At 57.8% G+C, this 19,804-nt stretch overlaps 8 protein-coding genes across 8 annotated transcripts; 2 read left to right on the top strand and 6 right to left on the bottom strand.

Annotated features, from left to right (window-relative positions):
• Nucleotides 1–115: 115 nt before the first annotated feature.
• On the bottom strand, nucleotides 116–1,084 carry ACA1_107650 (uncharacterized protein; the record flags this gene model as incomplete). The annotated part of the gene is made up of 4 exons (XM_004336309.1): nucleotides 116–375; nucleotides 444–655; nucleotides 765–910; nucleotides 995–1,084. Coding segments are annotated over 4 exons (708 nt in total), but the record flags the coding sequence as incomplete, so codon positions are not given.
• A 439-nt stretch (nucleotides 1,085–1,523) lies between these two features.
• ACA1_107640 (Signal transduction histidine kinase) lies at nucleotides 1,524–6,589 on the bottom strand (the record flags this gene model as incomplete). The annotated part of the gene is made up of 13 exons (XM_004336308.1): nucleotides 1,524–1,612; nucleotides 1,700–1,798; nucleotides 1,927–2,121; nucleotides 2,197–2,284; nucleotides 2,406–2,629; nucleotides 2,833–3,247; nucleotides 3,360–3,488; nucleotides 3,561–4,708; nucleotides 4,796–4,984; nucleotides 5,056–5,241; nucleotides 5,452–5,602; nucleotides 5,704–5,854; nucleotides 5,949–6,589. 13 exons carry the CDS (start codon nucleotides 6,587–6,589, stop codon nucleotides 1,524–1,526), a joined length of 3,705 nt encoding a protein of 1,234 aa, XP_004336356.1.
• Nucleotides 6,590–7,553: 964 nt separating this feature from the next.
• ACA1_107630 (exodeoxyribonuclease III, putative) lies at nucleotides 7,554–9,485 on the bottom strand (the record flags this gene model as incomplete). The annotated part of the gene is made up of 8 exons (XM_004336307.1): nucleotides 7,554–7,720; nucleotides 7,833–7,933; nucleotides 8,097–8,241; nucleotides 8,352–8,534; nucleotides 8,637–8,721; nucleotides 8,805–8,875; nucleotides 8,980–9,044; nucleotides 9,148–9,485. Coding segments are annotated over 8 exons (1,155 nt in total), but the record flags the coding sequence as incomplete, so codon positions are not given.
• A 1,059-nt stretch (nucleotides 9,486–10,544) lies between these two features.
• On the top strand, nucleotides 10,545–11,591 carry ACA1_107620 (uncharacterized protein; the record flags this gene model as incomplete). Its single annotated transcript, XM_004336306.1, has 4 exons — nucleotides 10,545–10,785; nucleotides 11,117–11,247; nucleotides 11,333–11,452; nucleotides 11,478–11,591. 4 exons carry the CDS (start codon nucleotides 10,545–10,547, stop codon nucleotides 11,589–11,591), a joined length of 606 nt encoding a protein of 201 aa, XP_004336354.1.
• A 327-nt stretch (nucleotides 11,592–11,918) lies between these two features.
• On the bottom strand, nucleotides 11,919–14,658 carry ACA1_107610 (aminotransferase, class III superfamily protein; the record flags this gene model as incomplete). Its single annotated transcript, XM_004336305.1, has 9 exons — nucleotides 11,919–12,127; nucleotides 12,211–12,537; nucleotides 12,606–12,864; nucleotides 13,453–13,672; nucleotides 13,766–13,896; nucleotides 13,966–14,032; nucleotides 14,149–14,267; nucleotides 14,347–14,435; nucleotides 14,544–14,658. 9 exons carry the CDS (start codon nucleotides 14,656–14,658, stop codon nucleotides 11,919–11,921), a joined length of 1,536 nt encoding a protein of 511 aa, XP_004336353.1.
• An 894-nt stretch (nucleotides 14,659–15,552) lies between these two features.
• ACA1_107600 (Mitochondrial chaperone bcs1, putative) lies at nucleotides 15,553–17,427 on the bottom strand (the record flags this gene model as incomplete). The annotated part of the gene is made up of 8 exons (XM_004336304.1): nucleotides 15,553–15,696; nucleotides 15,818–15,906; nucleotides 15,984–16,123; nucleotides 16,216–16,300; nucleotides 16,371–16,453; nucleotides 16,540–16,614; nucleotides 16,678–16,991; nucleotides 17,086–17,427. 8 exons carry the CDS (start codon nucleotides 17,425–17,427, stop codon nucleotides 15,553–15,555), a joined length of 1,272 nt encoding a protein of 423 aa, XP_004336352.1.
• Nucleotides 17,428–17,636: 209 nt separating this feature from the next.
• Nucleotides 17,637–18,913, bottom strand: ACA1_107590 (translin; the record flags this gene model as incomplete). The annotated part of the gene is made up of 6 exons (XM_004336303.1): nucleotides 17,637–17,757; nucleotides 17,894–18,021; nucleotides 18,108–18,202; nucleotides 18,297–18,412; nucleotides 18,504–18,603; nucleotides 18,715–18,913. 6 exons carry the CDS (start codon nucleotides 18,911–18,913, stop codon nucleotides 17,637–17,639), a joined length of 759 nt encoding a protein of 252 aa, XP_004336351.1.
• A 324-nt stretch (nucleotides 18,914–19,237) lies between these two features.
• Nucleotides 19,238–19,684, top strand: ACA1_107580 (Calcium/calmodulindependent protein kinase type II delta chain, putative; the record flags this gene model as incomplete). Its single annotated transcript, XM_004336302.1, has 2 exons — nucleotides 19,238–19,456; nucleotides 19,562–19,684. The coding sequence occupies 2 exons, from the start codon at nucleotides 19,238–19,240 to the stop codon at nucleotides 19,682–19,684; spliced, it is 342 nt and encodes a 113-aa protein (XP_004336350.1).
• Nucleotides 19,685–19,804: the final 120 nt, after the last annotated feature.

The raw sequence follows: 19,804 nt of genomic DNA, 5'->3' as shown, positions 1-19,804 counted from the left end.
GCTGGCAAGGGCCGTCGTGTTGGCTCTTTTCATCACCGACGGCGACTGAAGGTCGCACTGATATTAGGAACCGCACGCACACGCACACCAGTGGGGGGGGGGGGATTTTGGATACTTCGGGGCGCGCGAGCTGGGGCGCTTCGGCGCTGGCCTCCTTCGTTCGCCGGAGCTTGCCGGGACCAATCGACGGTTCGGCCGCGGCCGCGGCGGCGGGAATGCTGGGCGGGGAGGCCGACTCGCGCAGCCGATCGCGCAGGTTGGTCGTCGTCGTCCGCACGCTCGCCCGGGCATTGGCCGGCGGCTCCGCCACCGCCGGCGCCGCTGCCGGCGCACCCCGCGCCGCAACCGGCGGCGACAGCACCCCGGCCGGTCCCGCTGCCCATCGAGCCCGGTCAGTGCCTCGCTAGGGGTGAAGGGGGCGGATGGGGGGGGGGGGGCGCTACCGGCAGTGCGTCGTTCGGCGGGCGTGACGCGGACGCTTTGTGCGGCGGAGGGGGCGCTGGCGCGCAGGCCGCCAAAGCCGACGGGCGCCGAGCCCAAGGCCGCAGGGCCGCCGGCGCCGACGGCGGGCGACGTCGGATAGTTGCGCGCAGCCACGGGCGGAGGCGAGCCCGCCGTGCGACCCGGCGTTGCCTCCTTCGGTATCGCTTGCGTCCTGCACCGCACATCGCAAGACACACGCGACACGACACGACCAACGACACGACACGCAAGACGTTGAATCGGCCATCGATGGCGGGGCACAGAGTTGGCTGGCGGTGTACCTCCGCTTGAGCTTCTCCATGAGCTCGTTGGACTGGCCGGCGCCGCCGAAGAGCGGAACGCCCATGACGCGCGGCGATGGGGTCTCCTCGTACGCGGCCGCCCCGTCGCCGCCCTCGCCGCCCTCGTAGTACCCCTCTTGTCCGCCCTGCGTGCGCATGTACGTTCGTGCGCGTGTCATGGAGGCGTGTTGCGTGCGTGCGTGCGGTGGAATGCAGAGAATGCAACGCACCTGAGGCGCACTGGTGTGTCCGCCACCGCCGCTGTAGGGCTGGCAGAAGTTGCTGGGGAACATGCCGCGGCGCCCGTTCAACTCGCCCATCCACCACCCGCTCGGGTCCTGCGAACATTTATTTATTGTGGCATTTGTTACTATTTCATTTTATTGTTGTTTCATTCTTTTTACGTTTTAATTTTAAAAAAATAAAAGAAAAGAACGAAAACGAAAGAGAGGGGAGGGTGCCTCGGTGATGACGGTAACGACGTCGTTTTCGTGGATGGTGAGTTCTTCCGGCGATTCTGCATCGTAGGCATACAAAACCAGCATCTGCGCGAAAGGGGAGATTAGACCTCCTCTCCGCGAATCAAACACCTCCTTCACCACTCCCCAAGTCAGGTGCGTGCCTGTTGTGCCATCTTCGTGGCTACGTCCAAAAAACAAATATAAAGGAAAGGAAAATAATTGTTTGTGTAATGCCGGCGAAGACACAAATAAATTCAAATATATAAATATTCAAATATTCAAATTACACCGAGACGACTCAGTGCCTCTTCACCCAAATCCAAAGGCCGCCCAGGCCGTTGGAGCCGCGCTGCTTGAGGTCCGCGCCGACATACCGGTGGTAGAACCCTGCGTGACATTTACATCAAAAAAAAGTTACAACTACGTTCTTCTTCTGCTGACTCTTCTGTTCGCGAATTTACACACCAAACGTACCGGGTGAGCCATCGGGGTTCTTGCAGTTCTTGGTTTCATCGTCGTCCGTGCCGCGAGTCCACACGGCATTGCCCAGGACCAAAGCACCACCGTCGTCCCCTTGGCCCCAACAAGTCAGACAACTAAAAGTGTGTGCGGTGTGTGCGGCGTGTGCGGCGTGTGCGGTGTGTGCGGGTGCGGTGTGTGCGGCGTGTGCGGTGCGATGTCCCGAGAGGCGGGCGACGTACCCTGGGGGTAGAAGTGCTTGAAGGTGACCCGAACGCCGCGGTTCCAATTGAGGATGGAGAGGGCCATGGGGTTGAGGTTGTTGTAGGTGCCGCCCCACTTCCACTCGTCGAACGGGTACTTGGCCACCAGCGCGTCGTACTCATTGATCGACCCCACGCGGCGCCACTTCCTGTCCTCCTCCTTCAGCCGCAAGTCTGTTTGAGTGTGTTGTGTTCGTCAGTGTGCGTTGATGCGTGTGCGGTGTGCGAGTGCGCTCTAGGAATGGGCACCGCGTAGTAGCCTCTCGGTGGAGTCCAAGGTCTTGCCGAGGGGCAGCTTCAGTTTGGCTCCGCCCTCCAACACGACCACACACTCCCCCTACACAGTCTCGTGTGTGAGTCAGCACGCACAGAAATAGATACACGGAATGTTATAATACTAATATATATATATATATATATCGAATTAAATTATATAATAAACATACGAAATTGAGCACCTTGGAGAAGGAGGTGGTGAACTTCTTGGTCTCGAGTTGGGCGAACACGGTGGCGGGGTTGAAGGTGGAGTCGTCCCAGGAATTGGCGTAGAGGTCGCCACTCGGGTCTCGGGTCACCTCGAGCTCCAAGGAGGCGGCGTTGTCGTGCAGTACTGCCCTGTAGTCCGCATCCCCCACCTTCGTGGTGGCCGTTTTCTTGGCACTCGCTTGTTCCATTTGCAAATCTGAATGAAGAAGGCCAAGATTAAGATTTCATGTTGTTCAATTTAAAAGGTACGACTGCGGCAGTACTTGAAGTTGGTCTTTGCTAGGCCTAGTGGTGGAGAGTCAACTAGGTTCGTGTTAGCCGCTTGTTTTTATTTCTCGCTGGTACCAGTTGTTTCGGCCGAAATCTTAATAATTTAAATGTCGACACAAGATGATCAACTTTTGGGCGCAACACGAGGCGAAGGAGACGAAGGCGATGGCACGCCGTCTGAGGAGGAGCCCATCACGGCGCCGCCCGACGTGGACGAGGCCAGGCTCGTGGGCAGCGACGGCATGGACGAGGTCGACGACGATCGGTTCTCGCGCGGGAGGTACTTCTCCAGGACCTCCTTGAGCACGTCGAACTTGACCGGCTTGGTGACGACGTCCTGCATGCCCGACTGGAGCGCCTTGTGCCGGAACTCGGGCGAGGCGTCGGCGGTCATGGCGACGATGGTGCACGGCCGCTCCGACGAGGTGCCGCCCTCGCGCTCGGCCTTGCGGATCTCCTGAGTGGCCGTGATGCCGTCCATCCCCGGCAGCCGCATGTCCATCAGCACCAGCAGGTAGTCGTTGTTACACACCGCGTGCACCGCCTGCGTGCGTCACACAGAACACGACACAACATGGCACACGTTAAGAAAAGAAAAGAAAGGAGAAAGAAAGTGAAGGTGGGGATGAAGAGGGCGAGGGAGAGGAGATGAGCACCTGTAAGCCGTTTTCGGCGATGTCGCAGCGGTGACCTAATCGGGTGAGCATGCGCACGGCCACCTTTTGGTTGGTGATGTTGTCCTCCACCAACAGGATCCTCGCTCCGATTGATAGTCGGCGATTACCCTGTTGTTGTAGTAGTCGTTGTTGCAAATGATGAGCTATCCGCGTGCCGTGTGTGTAAGAGTGTGGTTGTACCTCGGCCATGAGGAAGGAGGCCCCGTCGATTTCGCGGAGGGAGTGATCGGGCGAGAGCGTCTCGGTCTGGGACTGGATGCTGTGAAGAATGCGCGCCACCGATATGGGACCCTCGCATTCACGCTTCCGCTTGCTGCCGTCGCTGTCGCTCCGAGGCGTGGCCGACGCCTGGCCCCCGCTGCCGTCGTCGCTGTACAGATCGACGCCGTCTTCGTCCACGCCGCCACCGCAATCGGCTCGTCGGCCGAGGGCGAGCGACCTCTCGAGGCCCGGGCTCGGGGTCACCACCTCCGCAGATGCGTCCAGCTCGCCGCTCCCGCCGCCCTGCTCCTGGGCCTCCTCCTCGCTCATTCGCCGGTGGCCGAGCGTGGGCGTCGATGGCTCGCTCTTGACGCGCGGCGCGGCGGCCGACGTGTCGGCCGTGTCGGCGCCGGCGGAGTTGGAGCTGTAGTGGGTGCCGGTCGTGGTGGTGCGCTTGAGCTTTGATGTGCCGCCGTTGAGACGCTGCTCCTTGGCCCGCTCCTTGAAGGCCACCAGACAGTCGAGCAGCGGGATGCGCTTGACGGGCTTGGCCAGCGACGAGAAGTTGGAGGCGTTGATGCGTAGCACCCCGCGCTCGGTGATGCGCGTCATCAGTACGAAGTAGCGATCGCGGTGGTTGGCCATCATGGCCTCCATCTCCTTCGGCTCCTTGGCCAGGCGCAGCGAGTCAATGAAGATCACATCGTGGCCGCCCGAGTTGGCAGCGGCGGCGGCTGAGGTCGGCGGCGACCCGACAACGTTGGCGCCACCACCCGCGGCGGCCGCGGGCGGCTCCCCCTTGGTGGCGGCCTCAGCGTTGAGGAGCCGCAGGGCCTCGCGGCACGAAGAGACGGTCCTCACGCTGCACTCGAGGCTGAGGAGCACCTCCTTGACCGAGGCGGCGCACATCGGGTTGCTCTCGACGACGAGGCATCGCGTGCCGCGCACCTGACGGATCATGTCGCGCGTGACGATGGTGCGCGACGACGCCGGGCGCATGGCCTGGCGCTTGAACTTGGCGGTGAAGATGAACGACGAGCCCTTGCCCTCCTCGCTCTGGATGTGGATTCCGCCCTCGAACAGCTCCACCAGCTGCTTCGAGATGGCCAGGCCCAGACCACTGCCGCCTGTTGGGTGTATTGTGTCGTGTCAGGTCTTATAATAAATAATCTCGACCAACCGAGCTGGATGTAATGATAGATGTAAATAAATACCGTATTTGCGGAAGGTGGACTGATTGGCCTGGGTCCATGGTTCGAAGAGCTGGTGGACCATTTTCTCGCTGATGCCGATGCCGGTGTCGCGCACCTCGAAGCGCAGCACTGCGTGCGACTCGGTGCTCGAGATAAGTCCCGCGTGAATGGCCACCTGGCCCTTCTCCGTGAACTTGACGCCGTTGCTGACTGAGGTTGGGTTGGAGGGCAGACATTGTGAACAACAACAAGAAGCCGAAGAAGAAGAGGGACGTGAGTACCTAGGTTGATGAGGACCTGGCGCAGGCGCGTCGAGTCGCCAACGAGCCGCGTGGGGAGGTCGTGCGGAATGTAGGTGATGAGCTCGAGCGCCTTGGAGTGCGCGCGGAAGCTCATCATCTCGCCCACCTCCTCCACCACCGCCCGCAGGTCGAACTCGATGTCCTCCAGCACGATCTTCCCCGATTCTAGTATGCGCACGCCAGACAAGGGTAGTGCAAGCACGCCAGACAGACGTCAGCAAAAAATGAACAAAATGAAAATCGGAGAAATTTGACGTTAATAGGGAGCCGGAGATGCCGAAGAGGCCTAGAACAGGAAAAGGCACGGCGGTAACGAGAAGGTGGCGCTCTCTCGCAAGAAAATGGTCCGAGGCAGATTGAGGGGAGCGAGCGTACCAATCTTGGAGAAGTCCAGGATGTCATTTACGAGGTCGAGCAGGGCCTCGCCCGAGCTTTCGACCGTCTCCACGTACTCTTTCTGCTCTTGGGTAAGGGCCGTGTTCTTGAGGACCCCGATCATGCCTATCACGCCGTTCAGCGGTGTGCGCTACATTGTGTGCGCGTGTGTCGTGTGGTGTTGCGGTTTTTTTGATGAGTGAACGGAGGAGCATTAGGGCTGCGGAGGCTAGTGGACATATCGGTACGTACCAGCTCGTGGCAGGTGTTGGCGAGGAAGAGGGTCTTGGCCTTGCTCTTCTCCTCGGCCATGTCCTTGGCCTGGCGCAAGCCGTCGACCTTCTTGAGCAGCCGCTCGTGCTGCAGCTTGAACTGATCGAAAGTCTCCGCTCCCTCTTGGAACCTGAGCAACCATCCATCCACACAACACCACACAACAAGCGGTAAATAAATTGAACGATGAAATTGATGAAAAGATTTGTGTAGAATCGGGGTACCGTTGGAGGCCGAGATTTTGGCGGAAATGAGTGCGTCGAGCAGCCTCGGCGTAGAGGGCGGCGAAGAAGAGGAGCAGGTTGGAGATAAGGAGGGCGCCGGTGCGCGAGAGCCAGGTGTCCCAGCCGTCGTGGCCGAGAAGCGGTGTGACGATGAGCTGCAGCCCGAGCACCACCCCGCCGACGGCGCACGAGCGGCGCCACGGAAGATGGAACGCGATGGCGCACACGAAGGGGAGAGCGCACACCAGCAGCAGCTCGTGCAGCTGCTGGTCACCGGCGGCATTGGTCGCCGCGAGATGGAGCAGCGTCAGCGCCTGCACGGCGAGCGAGTAGGCGGCCACGGCGCGGTCTGCGCGGCAGATCCACCAGGTCGGTGCCCAGGTCGCCACGGCCAGGCTGGTGCCCAGCACGACGGGCATCACCACGACGTGGAAGGCCAACGGCGTCCACCAGCTGACCTCGGTGCCGATAGAGGAAGTAGAGCGTAGAAGGATGTCGAGTAGGAGGAGAAGAGGCTGGAGGAGAACGAGGTGGAAGAGCACGAAGCAGCGAAAGGGCGTGAGCGCGGCGCGACCAGCAGCGAGCACGAATTGGGACTCGATCGCCGGCTGGCCGAATCGATGGGCATCCTCGCGTAGCATGAGGGTCACACTTTCGCACGCCTCGCCGGCGCATGCACGCCAGCCGCTAATGCAGCTGCTGGCTGGCGCGGCGCCCAAATGAATCGTCGAATGCGACGATGGCTGTCCTACGACGATGGCTCGATGCGGCAGAGGCGAAGGTGCCGTCGGAGCGCCAGTTCTTCGTGTGAGTAGAGGAGAGGTGGCTGAGGAGGAAGAAGAAGAGGTGGAAGATGTCGCAGATGTCGTAGAGGCAGAAGAATGTTGGCCAATCCAGCTGCCACCGCCTTCTGCCCGTTGTTGGCGTTCGGTGGGAAGCATGCTCGCGGCCTCTTCCTCCTTTACGAACCCTCGCAACCCTTCCGCGTGAGTGGGTCGCGCTGGATCTGGTTCCAATCTCGGGCAATCGGTTCCGTGCAGTCTAATGGAGCCTCTGCTCGAATTCACGAGAGAATTGAAGCTTCGTTCGCTTGGGGAGGCAGATGGAAGACGTGAGCTGACAGATTCGGCGTAGCGCCAAGATCTGAGACAGAATGAAAAAAAGATGATCGAGAAGAGAAGAAGAGGCGAATGGAGGAAAGCGATGCGGGATCTCGTAGCGTCGAGGAGGGACCGCCACCTTTTCGAATCTCAACCGATGCAGGCCGGCCTGCGTTGGGTTCCGCTTCTTGCCGCCTTTGGTCTGCCAGATGCACGGCATTCTTTCTCGTAACCTAGCTGACCAGATGGCGTCGTTACTATGGAAACGCGCTCAAATCACCAATTTCAGGAATGCCCGCGGCCCACGTGGTCCGTTAGCATATTATTATTCGAATTAATCTCGAAAAAATAACAACATTCTGCGAGAGAAATTTGAGCCTTTGCGCGAGTGTAAAAAATAGACTTCAGCGCGTGGCACAACACCGAACCCGGACTGTCGGAATCTCATAAAAATGTAGCCAGAAAAAGATATAATAATATATATTTTTTCTTCCCTCGTTATTTATTACTCTTTCGCAACTTCGAAGAGGGCAGGGTCGAGAAGGAGGCCGACGGGGCAGTGGTCGGAGCCCAGCACAAAGTTGCGGATGAAGGCCTTGCGCACGTATGGCGTCAGCGCCCTCTGGTACAGGAAGTAGTCCAGCCGCCACCCCATGTTCCTCGCCCGTGCCGCTACATAATCATTCATCATTCATCAGACACCATCGGCATCGGCATCGCCATCGCCATCGGCATTGATCATTCAAGGAAGGGCCAGGAAAGAAAGAAGAGTCTGATGACGAACCGGAGCGGTAGGACCAGAACGAGTAGCTCTGGCGGGTCGGGTTCTCGTGCCGGTAGCTGTCCACGAAGTCCATCGTCTTGATCACGCGCGTGAAGTCGTCTCTGTGCAGTTGAAAATAGATGCATGTGAGCGCGTGCAACGACGCACAGCACACGGCTCACCTTGTGTGTAACACACGACACGCACGACACGCACGACGCATATGACATGAGGTGCACACGGCACACGGCACAGTGAAATCGGCGCGCTGCTGCTGCGACGCACCGTTCTTCGTCGGTGAAGCCTGAGGTGTAGTGATTGTTGGCCGGGTCGTGGAGATCGATCTCCTCGTGCGCCACGTTGAGGTCGCCGCACCAGATGACCGGCTTGCCCTTCCGCTCGCTCTCGTCCAGCACCCGATATTCGAGCTCTGTTTTGTGTGCGTGCGGCGTGTGACGTGGTGCGTGTGCTGTGGCGTGTGCGTGTGTGGCGTGTGGCGTGTGGCGTGGGTGTGTGGTGTGTGCGGTGGTGCGTGTGTACCGTGGCCGTGCGGGTGGACGTCGAGGCCGGCCTTGAGTCCGGAGGTGGAGAGGGAGAGGAGGTAGGCCTCCATGTCGCGGTTCCAGCGTTGCCGGTACTCGAGCCGCTTGAGCTCATCCCCCGAGTTGGGGATGTACGAACCCACCAGGTAGAACCCCGCAAACTCCAACGTGATCACTCGCCCTTCACGCAGGCGTTCCGTGCGTTCCGTGCGTGTCGTGCGTGTCGTGCGGTATTGAGATCAACATGCAATAGAGAATGGTAGGTGTGTGTGTGTGTTGGTACCTTCGTTGTCGTGCTCCTCTACGCCGATGCCGTGGTGGACGCGGAGGGGTCGGTATTTGGAGTACATGGCCACTCCCGAGTAGCCCTGAACAACCACCCACCCACGGATCCACCATGAATGCGGGCCACTGTTCTCTTGTGTTATGCTGTGTGCGTCGCACGCCGTACCTTGATCGCGGTCGAGCAGTTGTGGAATTCGTACTGGTAGATGTCGGGCCTGTGAAAGGTCTTCCCCTTGACTGCACCGCACACCGGCTCTCCGGCGATTCAGTCAGTACACACAAGCCGCCGCCAAACTCAACTCAGTCAAAGAAAGAAGAATGAAAGAAAGCGAAAGCGGTACAGAGCTCAATCTTGGAATTGGTCAGCTTGGTCTCCTGGAGGCACAGCACGTCGGGCTCCTCCTCCCTGCAATACGCGCGGGACTATGTCAGGGCCTCGAAAGAGCGAAAAGCGAAAACGAAGAAGAGAAGAGCGAAGACGGAGACGGAGGGGGGTAGGTGGTGTATACTTGATGTAGTGTTGGAGGGAGCCTTTCTCGACGATCGCGTTGAGCGAGAACACGTTCCACGAGATCAGCTTCACGTACTTGTGCTGGTCGGCCAGCACCGGACGCAGCGGCCACCGCGAAATCACTGGATTGGCCGGCTTCTTCTTGCTCTTGATGGTGGTCGTCGTTGTCGTTGTCGCCGCCGTCATCGCCGCCTTCGTTCTGGTGGTCGTGGTCGTGGTCGTAGTGGTGGTGTCGACCGCTACCAGCTCTGCGCCGTCGGCCTCCCCGACCGCTCCGCTGGCCTTTCGGGTTCGCGGCTTCCTCTGCTTCTTGGCCGGTGTCTCTTCGCCAGGCGTGACTGAGTGGGACACACGCGACACGACACACAACACGACACGACACGACACGAACGGAAAAGCAACACCACGACACACCACGCGCACAGAATAAGCGTGTGTAGAGTGTAAAGTGAAGTGGGGTTTAAAAAACAAGTAATTTATTTGTAGTGCCCGTTCCCTTCTCGTACAGACCACATACAATGAAGGGAGGGACGCCGGTTTCGCAGCCCACTCGAGGTTATGTACCATCATCATCCTCTTCTGTTTGTGGTGTGGTGGTGTGGTGGTGTGAAATATTCGAAATAGGAAGATGGATGAGAGGAGTGGACACAACTGGTACTTCTACCCACTACACAACAAAAGTGTTTTGCTCTGTGAAGGTAAAGAGCACACAAAGCCAATTTGGTGGTGTAGCAAGCTGTGGCCATGAGGCAGCAGAGAAAATGTATCCGTTCATCGCCACCATCGGCCTATTCTCTCCAACACTCTGAGGGTATGTGTAGTGTGATGGGGGTTGGCATTACCTGTGGCATAGAGCCGGGCTGAAGAAACAAGTCCTACACAGGCCCCACGCGCCTGTAGTGCCGACACCACTGCCCTGTTGATCGTAAAAGTTAATTATTTTTTAAAATCTATCTTAAAATAGAAATAGAAATCTACGACAAAAAGCTAATTTAATCTTGGGACGAATTTGTGGGGGCGTACAGCTGGGAGAGGGGCGAGTAGCCTGTTCGGACGGGAGTGGGCTTGTTGATCCCAAAACTGCGCTTGGACGATGTGGAGGCGCCGGGGCAGGCAGAGGCTGATTTCGAAGAAGAAATGAAGGCTGACCCTCGCGGGAGCGAAAATGAAGCCGCCGATGTTGATGCGGGCGTGAGAACGGAGCGAACCGCACCCGCCCGACGCGCCGCTGAACTCGTTGTTGTTCGTGCAGTCCGCCACATCTCGCTACTTGCTTGATCGAATTTATCAATTTCGCATTTGAATTTCTCGTGTTTTCTTTTTCGGTTTCCCAAACTTTTCCCGTAGGGTATTATTTCCTTTTCAGGAACCAAGGCCTGTAACATCAACAAGAAGATGGGAGCGGGAGAGAGTGCGCCGGTACAGCTGGAGTTGAAGGAGGGGACCCAGCTGGACCCAGTCCTGGCGGGGCACATCGTGGCGTGCTTCAAGGAGAACAACGAAAAGGGCAAGCCACTCACGCCCAAGCGGTTTGCGGACGTCATGGAACAGGTGAGCATCTTGTACGGCAGCGAAGTGGCCACCAACGACTATGAATACCTCTACAACTTGTTCGACCTGAACCACGACGGCAAGGGTACCGCCAGCGAATCACTTCCAAAAAGATGTTGCTCTCTGCGCTCACAAAGCTCATCTGCTACACAGTGGGGCTGGAGGAGCTGTTGTCGGGCTTTGCCGTGTTGTCTTCAGGCACACTGGAGGAGAAGGCCCAGTGTGCGCCCTCCTTATTGTTGTAGTTGCTGTTGTTAGGCCTGCTTCTTCTAATCATGTGATTGCGATTTAGTGACTTTCCACGCCATCGATCTCGACAACAACGGTCGCCTCTCCAAAGGTAGACTGTATACATTCCACTGGCCTCGGTTTGTATCTTGTTCACCAGTGCTGGCTTGTTTCGTTTACGCGCTCAGCCGAGGTCAAAGCCCACTTCGCGAAGCTGGTGGAGTTCCTCACCGAGGTGGAGCAGCACCGCCTCCTGCAGCAGCGCGCCGTATTTGCCCCCGGCAAAGCGCCCACCCAAGCGGCCCTCGCAAGCCTCACCGTACATGCGCCGCCCTACAGCTCCATTCCGTGGCACACCACGGCGTGGTCCATCGACTAACGTTGGCTTGGGGGCGCGCGAGTAGAAGCAGCTGCAGGAAACGTCGGTCAACGCAGTCTTCAGTGCCGACGTCGATGGCGATGGCCAAATCTCGATGGTGCCGTGCCTCGTACTGTTGGCCCTGTTGGTTGGTGGTCACCTGGAAGTGCTCACGTTCCACCCGGCTGCAGGAGGAGTGGGTGGCGGCGGTGAAGAGCAACGAGGAGGTCCAGCGCTTCGTCGTTCCCGAGCTCTTCCTGCGGGCCTTCATGTCCGAAGTGCGCCAAGCCTACACCCCGCTGTAAACGAGTGCAGAGAAGAGAGACAAGAACGAGAAAGGGCGCTGGTCGATTCAATCAATGTAAGCGAGAGGTTTTATTGTGATGTGGTAACGGCAAAGGTCTCATATTTACAAGGCCGCCTCGCCTATCTACATATATGTACAGCATATGTATGTATCTGAGGTGTTATATAGGTATGGAAACGTGTGGTGTAGTGGGTGGCACTCTACGACGGGTGGAGAGGAGAGGTGAGAGGGTACGGGCGACACACATCCAGACATGTTGATGCTGAAGGGCGAGCGGGGTGTGGATGGCGGGAGGCGTAGGTGTGGATGGCGGTGGTAGTGCCTTTTACATGCGCATTTTCTTGCCGCCCTGTTCGTCGTTCAGCGGCATGAAGAAGGGCACCTGCTGCTGCGGAGGCCTGGCCTCGGTGTCCCTCTCGACGTAGTATTCCTTGAGGGTCTCCTTCATCGATTGCTCAAAAATGTCGAAGCCCAGCTCGAGTTCCTCCTGGCTCACGTTCAGCGCCGGAATGAAGCGCACGGTCTCGTGAATGCCTGATGCACGGCGAGACAGAAGGGTGAGCCGTTCGTGTTGTTCGTGTTATACTACACACGCACGAGGAGCGCGCCAATCATACCGGTGTTCAGCAACAGCATGCCGTTCTCGACGCACTTCTTGGTGAGGGCGCCGGTGAAGCCCTTCTTGACGGCGTAGCGTGGGTCGTGGTTGGGGAAGGGACGCACGTCGTCGGCCTGCGTGTAGAACTCGGCGGCGACCATGAGGCCCGGCCCCCTGATGTCGGCGATCTGCGGGTAGCGCTCCCTGAGCTGGTGGAGCAGCGAACGGAGCTGCTCGCCGCGCACCTGGGCCTTCTCCACCAAGCCCTCCTCCTTGATCACCTGGAGCGTCGCCGTCGCCGCAGCACAGGCGACTGCATTGGCGCCCATGGTACCGCCATGCGAGCCTACATAACACACACAGCCGGCGTCAGTCAAAACGGTGGCGGAGGAAGAAAACCGAAGGAGTACTTACCAGGCACCCACTTGCTCTGGATCTCGGGGGAGGCGGCGATGCCGCTGAGGGGGAAGCCGGAGGAGAGGGCCTTGGCGAAGCAGAGGATGTCGGGCTTGATGTCAAAGTGCTCAAGGCCAAACCACTTGCCGGTCCTGCCGAAGCCGGTCTGAACTTCGTCCAGGATCATAAGGATGCCGTGCTTGTCGCAGATCTCGCGAACACCCTTCATGAAGGACCTGGGCGGCATCACATAACCACCCTCACCCAAGACGGGTTCCTACACGACACGCAAGAGATGGTGTGAGCCATGGTGGTGTCGAGGAAGCGCCGCGTCCTCAAGGAGAGAGAGAGAAAAGTTATTGTATTGAGGAAGTAAGCGTTAGTAGATCGATCCCCCACCTACCCCAGCAGGGAGGGGCGGAAAAAGCAAATTAAAATAACATGCGAATACCTCCATCCCACCGGGCGCCACCCCTGGGTAGAGCGTATTGCGTTGTGTGTATGTGTATGTTGGTGTTGTGGAGGAGAGAAACAGAGAGGATAGAGGTAGGAACAGAGCTTCTCACTCACCGACAAGCAGTGGTTAATGATGCATTGCACTCGGGTACAAGCGATCAAAGAAGATAAGACACACACACACACACACACAAATCATATATGGATATACTGAGAACACAACCATAGAACCGGAGCCTAACACAAGCACGGTGTTGATGGTGATAGTGATGGTGCAGTGTAATTTGCTACAGCCACGACTCGCGACACATAACAGGCGGGAAGAAAAAGAGTCAAAGCTACAAGGTGCCAGCAGCCCTTCAGCCCATCGTGTTTGTGTGTGGTGCGGAGCAGGGAAGGAGGGGCTTACCAGGAGAATGGCCGCCGTCTCGGAGGGAGCTGATTGAGTGGCGAGGATGTTCTCGATCTGGTTGAGCGGCTCGTTGCAGCAAGCAGACTGGCCGCAGGTCTGGGCGCGCTGGGTGCTGTTGAGTTTACTACCACCACCGTTGACCTGGCCATTGGCGTTGTGACCACCACTGATTTGGCCGTTGGTCGGCGAGAAGCTGCCCGAAAGGGGACCCTTCATGCTCTTCGTCGGGCACCTTTGCAGGGAAGGAGCGTGTGAGTTCAACTCTGCGTTAGCGTGTGTAGCGAAAGCGGCCGAGGCGTTTTCGAATTACCTGTAGCAGTGCGCGTAGGGCGCGACATGAACGCCGGCCATGAGAGGAGCGTATCCAGCCCTGTAGCCGTTCTTGCTGTTGGTGACCGACATGGCGCCGATAGTGCGTCCGTGGAAACTGCCTTGGAAGCTCTGTAGTGAAGCGAGAACAACATGTGTGAGGTGGTGTCGCATCGAGCTCCAGTGCGAGTAGAAACGTACGATGATGTTGGGCTTTCCGGTAGCGTGGCGGGCAAGCTTGAGTGCGGCTTCGACCGACTCAGCGCCACTGGTGTGTAAAGAGAGAACTATGTTTTTTGCACCGTCCTTGGCCACACAAACTCACGACAACGCGCCACGAACGACATCACCACGAACACGCGCCAGGCGGTCTTTTGAGCCTACCTGTTGCTGAAGAAGAACTGGTCGAGACCCTTCGGTACCACGGTCTTGAGCTCTTCGGCGAGTTGAAGTACGGGCTCGTGGTAGGCGATGCCCATTTGGACGTGCATCAACTTGCCGACCTGGAGAGATTATCGATAGTCGTTGAAGATGAGACGAAATACTGTGCAGATGTACTGCGAGATCTCGACTATGTAGTACCTGGTCCTGGGCTGCCTTGACGACCTTGGGGTGGCAATGGCCGGTGTTGGTAACGCCAATGCCGCTGGTGAAGTCCAACAGCTTGCGACCTGCAACAAAAGATGAGCACGGGGCGATCGCTCGTGCACGACAACGAAACGAAATGGCCGAAAAGGAAATCGAGGACTAAAAAGGTACAAAATGTAGCGAGGTCGTACCGCACGAGGTGTAGACGAAACTGCCCTGGCCCCTCTCGATGACGACGTCGGAGAGGCGACTCCAAACGGGGGAGAGGATGGCCTTCGAATTCTGAAGCTTAGCTGCCCTGTTCATGACGTTGCTCGATTACTGTCGTTGTTGATTTCTCGTTCAGGTGTCTGGATTTGAACGGACGCTTTTGCAAAGATGTGCTTGTTTGAGGTTCGGAAGGTCAGACTCTGCTGGTATCACGAACTTCGATGAGAAAAAACCAACAAAAGATGCAAAAGATGAAGGATAGCTGCAACGGTTGCCCCGAGTAGCTGCAACGAAGACAAAGTCGCTGTACCTGTCTGGTATGCGAACGTTGGTAGGGCCGCGGGTTGCTTGTTGAGGCTCAAAGTCTCGCCTGTCTGGAGGCTTGTTGTAGATGGCTTGGTGGGTGGCCTGCGGTTGGTAGGAGGTGAGGCGCGCGATGAGAAGAAGAGGCGGCAGAAGCCGCAAACGCCTCTTTTGAGCCTGGGCGCCGAAGCAGGCGCCAATCGCACCTGGCGTCGACACGAAAAAGCACCACTTTTTTGGCAGGTCCGCCGCGCTCCTACGAGATTTCGCCAGAACCGCCAGTTCGTCCCACGACGGCGGACTAAATCCGGCCTTTTTACCGGATACTGTCCACCAGCCCAACCGGCGCTCGTCATCACTCGCAATGGGGCGTCGGTTGCTTTGTGCTGTTGCCCCGTTCCGTCTCTGTTCCGTCTCGACTTCACGGAAAGTGAGCGAAACGGACGTTGTCGACCATGTCACGTTCGGCAGAAAACGTGGCGGTGATCCCTGTTAATCGGTCTCTCTGGCTCATGTATGTGGGTTCCCTCGGTTTGTCGAAGGCGGCGGTGAGGTTGGTGGAGAGGCCACTGGTGACAGTGGATGATGAACATACCTAACGGGTTGCACCTGGTGTTGTAGTTTGTTGTTGTGTGAACTCTGTTTGTTTGTGCGGTTTGACTCTGTGGTTGACTGCGGTTTGCAGCGCTACTCGGCTGAAAGCAGTTCGGCGTTGGACACGGCGTTGTGGGGCTGCTCCTTGAACAGCATGAAGTGGCCCTGGAGCTGCGCCATGCTCACCGGCTTGCCCGCCGCCTCCACTCGCGCCACAAACTCGTCGGCCGACCGCTCCTGCGTCGGTCAAGCCAAAGAAAGGGGAAGAGAGGGACAAAACAAATCGAGTCAAACGTGTCGTCGAGTCAGAGACCGCGCATAGCCTCGAGGTGGTGTCTGTCGAAACTAGATCACGTACATGGTCGGGGTAGAAGCGAAGGAACATGCGTCGGACCTGATCGGCGCTCGCGTTGCCCATCTCGAGCTTGACATCCACGCGCCCCGGTCCTGCATAGGCCAGCAAAAAAGGGGGTCAGAGGTGCAGCGCGCAGCCCAGGAACCGCAGGGAGGAGAGAGCCTCGTACGGATGAGGGCCGGGTCTAATCGGTCGATGTGGTTGGTGGTCATGAAGAGGAGTCGCTCTTCCGACGACGCCACACCGTCCAGCACGTTGAGGAGACCGCTAAAGGTGACGCAGCTTTGGTATTCTCTCGTGGGTTGCTCTCTGTTCCAAGAAAAGAGGGGTCAGAGGGCGTCTTCTTCCTCTTGTGCGCTGTTCGGCCTGTGGCGTGGTGATGGTGGTGCAAAGAAACGCACCGTCGAATGGCCGCGGCGTCGACGTCCTCGAGCACCGTGATGCTTCGTGTGGGCACGATGCTCATCATGTAGGCCAGCTTGTCGTCTGCTCGAACAAACACGGTGGCAATGTTAGAGCGAGTGTTCAGTAAAGCGAAGTTCCCAGTTGCAGGTACCTGTCATGCCTCTTTCGCTGAGGTTGAGCATGCATATGTTGTACTGCAGCTCACCGGCCAACGCCGTGATGAAGCTCGATTTGCTGCGTTGGTGGAGGTGGTGAGAGTTGGCTCCAGTTGAGATTCATTCAGCCTTCAGGAGTCACCAGCGCGGTCAGGTCGGGCGTACCCTGATCCCGGCGGTCCGTAGAGAAGATAGCCTCGGCGGTAAGGAATGCCTGGAATGGCAGAATCATCAGATCGACTGAACGACAACAACAACAAAGCGACACGAAGAAGTGAGAAGAGCTAACCTCGATCTCGGTACCAGCTTTGGTTGGCGAGGAACTCCTTGACGTCGCCTGCGAGACGCTCGGCCTGGTCGCCGTCGAGGATGACCGACGAGAGCGGCCGCCGGGCGCGCGGCTGGCCGAACTCCTTCCACTCGAAGCCGTTGGCCGTGTAGATGAGGGTCTTGCCCTCCTCCTTGGCCAGCGCCATGTCGCGGGCCTCCTGGAGAATATCGAGGAAGAGCTCTCGGTTGCGTCCGTACGTGGTGAACGTCACAGTCTCCCACGGCGTGCCGCTCGTCAAGTCGACCATGGCCTTTTCGCGCGCTCGCTCCACCACCATCCAATAACCCTGCACACCACATTCACATTTCCTTCAGTTTTTCCCATTTAATCAATCTAAATGGAAATGTAGATTACACAAATCCTTGAATGGTGCAGGGTACCTTGTGCTTGATAAAGTGGCGTCCAGTCGAGGGGATGAGATTGTAGGAGGTCTTGATGCGACCGGTCGGATCTTTCTGGTAGAATGTTTCCACACTCAGGTGCTGCGTCTGCCGCGCGGCCCTTGCCGTGATCCAGTTGAGCACCCACGAGTAGGAGGGGTCCTTGGAGGGGATCTCCATCTTGACCATAAAATTGCGTTGGAAGTAGGCCGCTCCGTACTTCCATCCGCCGCGCAGCAGCGTTGCCCCGCCTCCGAGCACGAACAGACCGGCTCCCGCGCTGAAGTAGGGATTCGTCGTGTCCAGAAGGCCGCCCAACGGTGATGGTGGTCCGCCGTTCATCTTTGTCGCACGTACTTAGAAATCAGCGTTCTGAAGTTGGCCTGCCGCGCAAAAAAAAGGCCTTTTGTTTTCTCAGCTCACACGACGCATGACTCTGACACACACGCACACGCACACGCACACGCCGAGGAAAGGTGCTGGTGGAACGGTGTTGTATAAACTGAGAGGCTGCAGCCTTGTCACTCGGCAACGTCTGGAGCGACATTGGTTCACTCGGCCATGCTCGACGCGGGAGCAGAGACAGCGCCGGGAGACTTGATGAGGCCTCGAATGCTGAGATCGTAGGTCACCTCTTCGATTTTCTTCAGGTCGTACTTGATCGAATCGTACCTGATTACGTGTCGTCCACAAAGTGCGAGGCAAACGTGTTATCAGCATGGTGTGTATGTGTGTATGTGTGTGTGTGTGCGTGCGTGTGTGTGCGTGGTGCGCGTGCGTGCGGAACAGAGGAAAAGGGACAACGCACTTCTTCCTGAGGAAGTCGTTCTTGAGGTTGAGCAGCTGGAAGCCTGCGTAGAGCTCGTTCACGAAATTGCCTATCCTAGAGACCATCTCGTAGTCGCCGGCCGTCGCTCTGTTGACACACAAGCGCGACTGTGTGCGGTGATCGAAACCACATGCCACACACACACAGTGAGCTCATTACAAAACCGACGACGAAACATGATGTTGTGTGTTACCAGTTCGTTGGGAATCATCGCCAGACCGTACAGGAAGTCGGGAATGTCGATGGCGAACGACGACTGCGCTCCCTCTGCCTCAACCTCGCCCGGCACTGCAGCGAAGTGAAGAGGGGTCCTTGGCGTCAGCGGTTGCAACGAAACCGATCGAAGACGCGAAAGATGGAGAATTGGGCGGGGCACACGTACGGTCCAGCATCTCCTCGACCTCCCTGAGCGAGATGAGCCGGCCGTCCTCCAGGAACTGCACCAGCCCGACCAGGAACACGATCGTGGACTGGGCGTTCTTCCAGAACTCGCGATACCTGGCAAGGCAGGCCGTCGCGTAGCGAGTCGTTGTTAGACATCGCGCAGCGGCGCAAGCCCAGAAGGTGCAGATGTGCAAGCGTAGCGTACTGGTAGTAGTGTTTGTTCTTCTGGGCGACCTCCTTCAGCTCGGCAAAGTTGGCCTTCAGGCCCGGCACGAAAGCCCTTGCCCGAGCGCACACCGCGGCCACTGTTGTGCCCCACCCCAACGATTGAAGAAGATGAACAAATAAACGATGCATTGATGCAGTCTAGAGCAATATTTGGTGCCGCTTCTGGTGTGCCGAGAAGGAGGCAGTACCGTCCGTGCGCCCCGAGTGGATCTGACCGAGGATCGTCTTCATTTCGCGACATTTGCCATCGATTTCTTTGGTTACCTTGCGGATGGCGTCCTTCAGCTCGCCCTCCTTGGCCAAATTGTCGTTATAGCCTGCGAACATGTTCACCACAGCCTCCAACTTCTTGTACTCGGCATCGCCTCCTGCTCCTTCGATCTCCATCGTGTTTTGTGCAACAATAATAAAACCTTTTCTTTTGTCCTCCCTTCACGACAACATCGCAAATTCAACCAGCTCATGGAGGCTGAGCAGGCCCTTGTTCAGCTGACCAAGAGGTACCCTCCGCACATCCTTTCGGGTTGTGTAGTGCGATCGCATGATCTGCGCGATCAATTCGATTTGCGACTAATGGATGATGAGGCACAATGAGGCTGCTGGAGAGCATTGCTGCGGGGGACTGGGGCACCTACGCCGAGCTCTGCGATGCAAGTCTCACCTGCTTTGAACCAGAAGCCCAGGGTACCGCTCTCTCAACAAGTGGCAAAGATGTGCTTCAACCGCCCTGACGGGACCTACACTGACCTGCGGCGGCGGGCGTCAGGCCATCTGGTCGAAGGGATGCCCTTCCACAGATTCTACTTTGATCTGGCCCAGGGCAGGAAGGATGGCGGGGCAAGCCCAGTCAACACCACCATGTCCTCGCCCAAGGTCACCCTCCTCGGCGGCGGCTCCGTGGGTATTGTCGCCTACATCCGCCTCATCCAGGTGCGCCTTCCACCTTTCTCTCTCTCTCTCTCGTTCTTGCTCGTCTTGCATCGATGACCACTTCACTCGCTTGCGCGCATTGGTTGCTGGCTTATGTTTCGACAGAAAGTGGGCGAGGGGGGCAAGCCCATGACCCTCGCGTTCGAGGAGACGCGAGTGTGGCACAAGGTCGAAGGCACGTGGAAGCACGTACACTTCCACCGCTCGGCCCCCAACACCCACAACTGAGAGAAAAAGAACCGTGTAAAGGCTATCCTGTTTCTCGTTTATTGACTTTCGATCTCAAGCAAGTCTACTCATGTAAAACGTATTGAGGGCTCGTGGTGGAGCTTGTCACTTGCGTGTAGG

The sequence above is a fragment of the Acanthamoeba castellanii genome (assembly GCF_000313135.1).
Source record: "Acanthamoeba castellanii str. Neff unplaced genomic scaffold scf7180000084660, whole genome shotgun sequence".
NCBI lineage: Eukaryota > Discosea > Longamoebia > Acanthamoebidae > Acanthamoeba > Acanthamoeba castellanii.
This window is presented reverse-complemented; position numbering and strand designations above follow the sequence as displayed.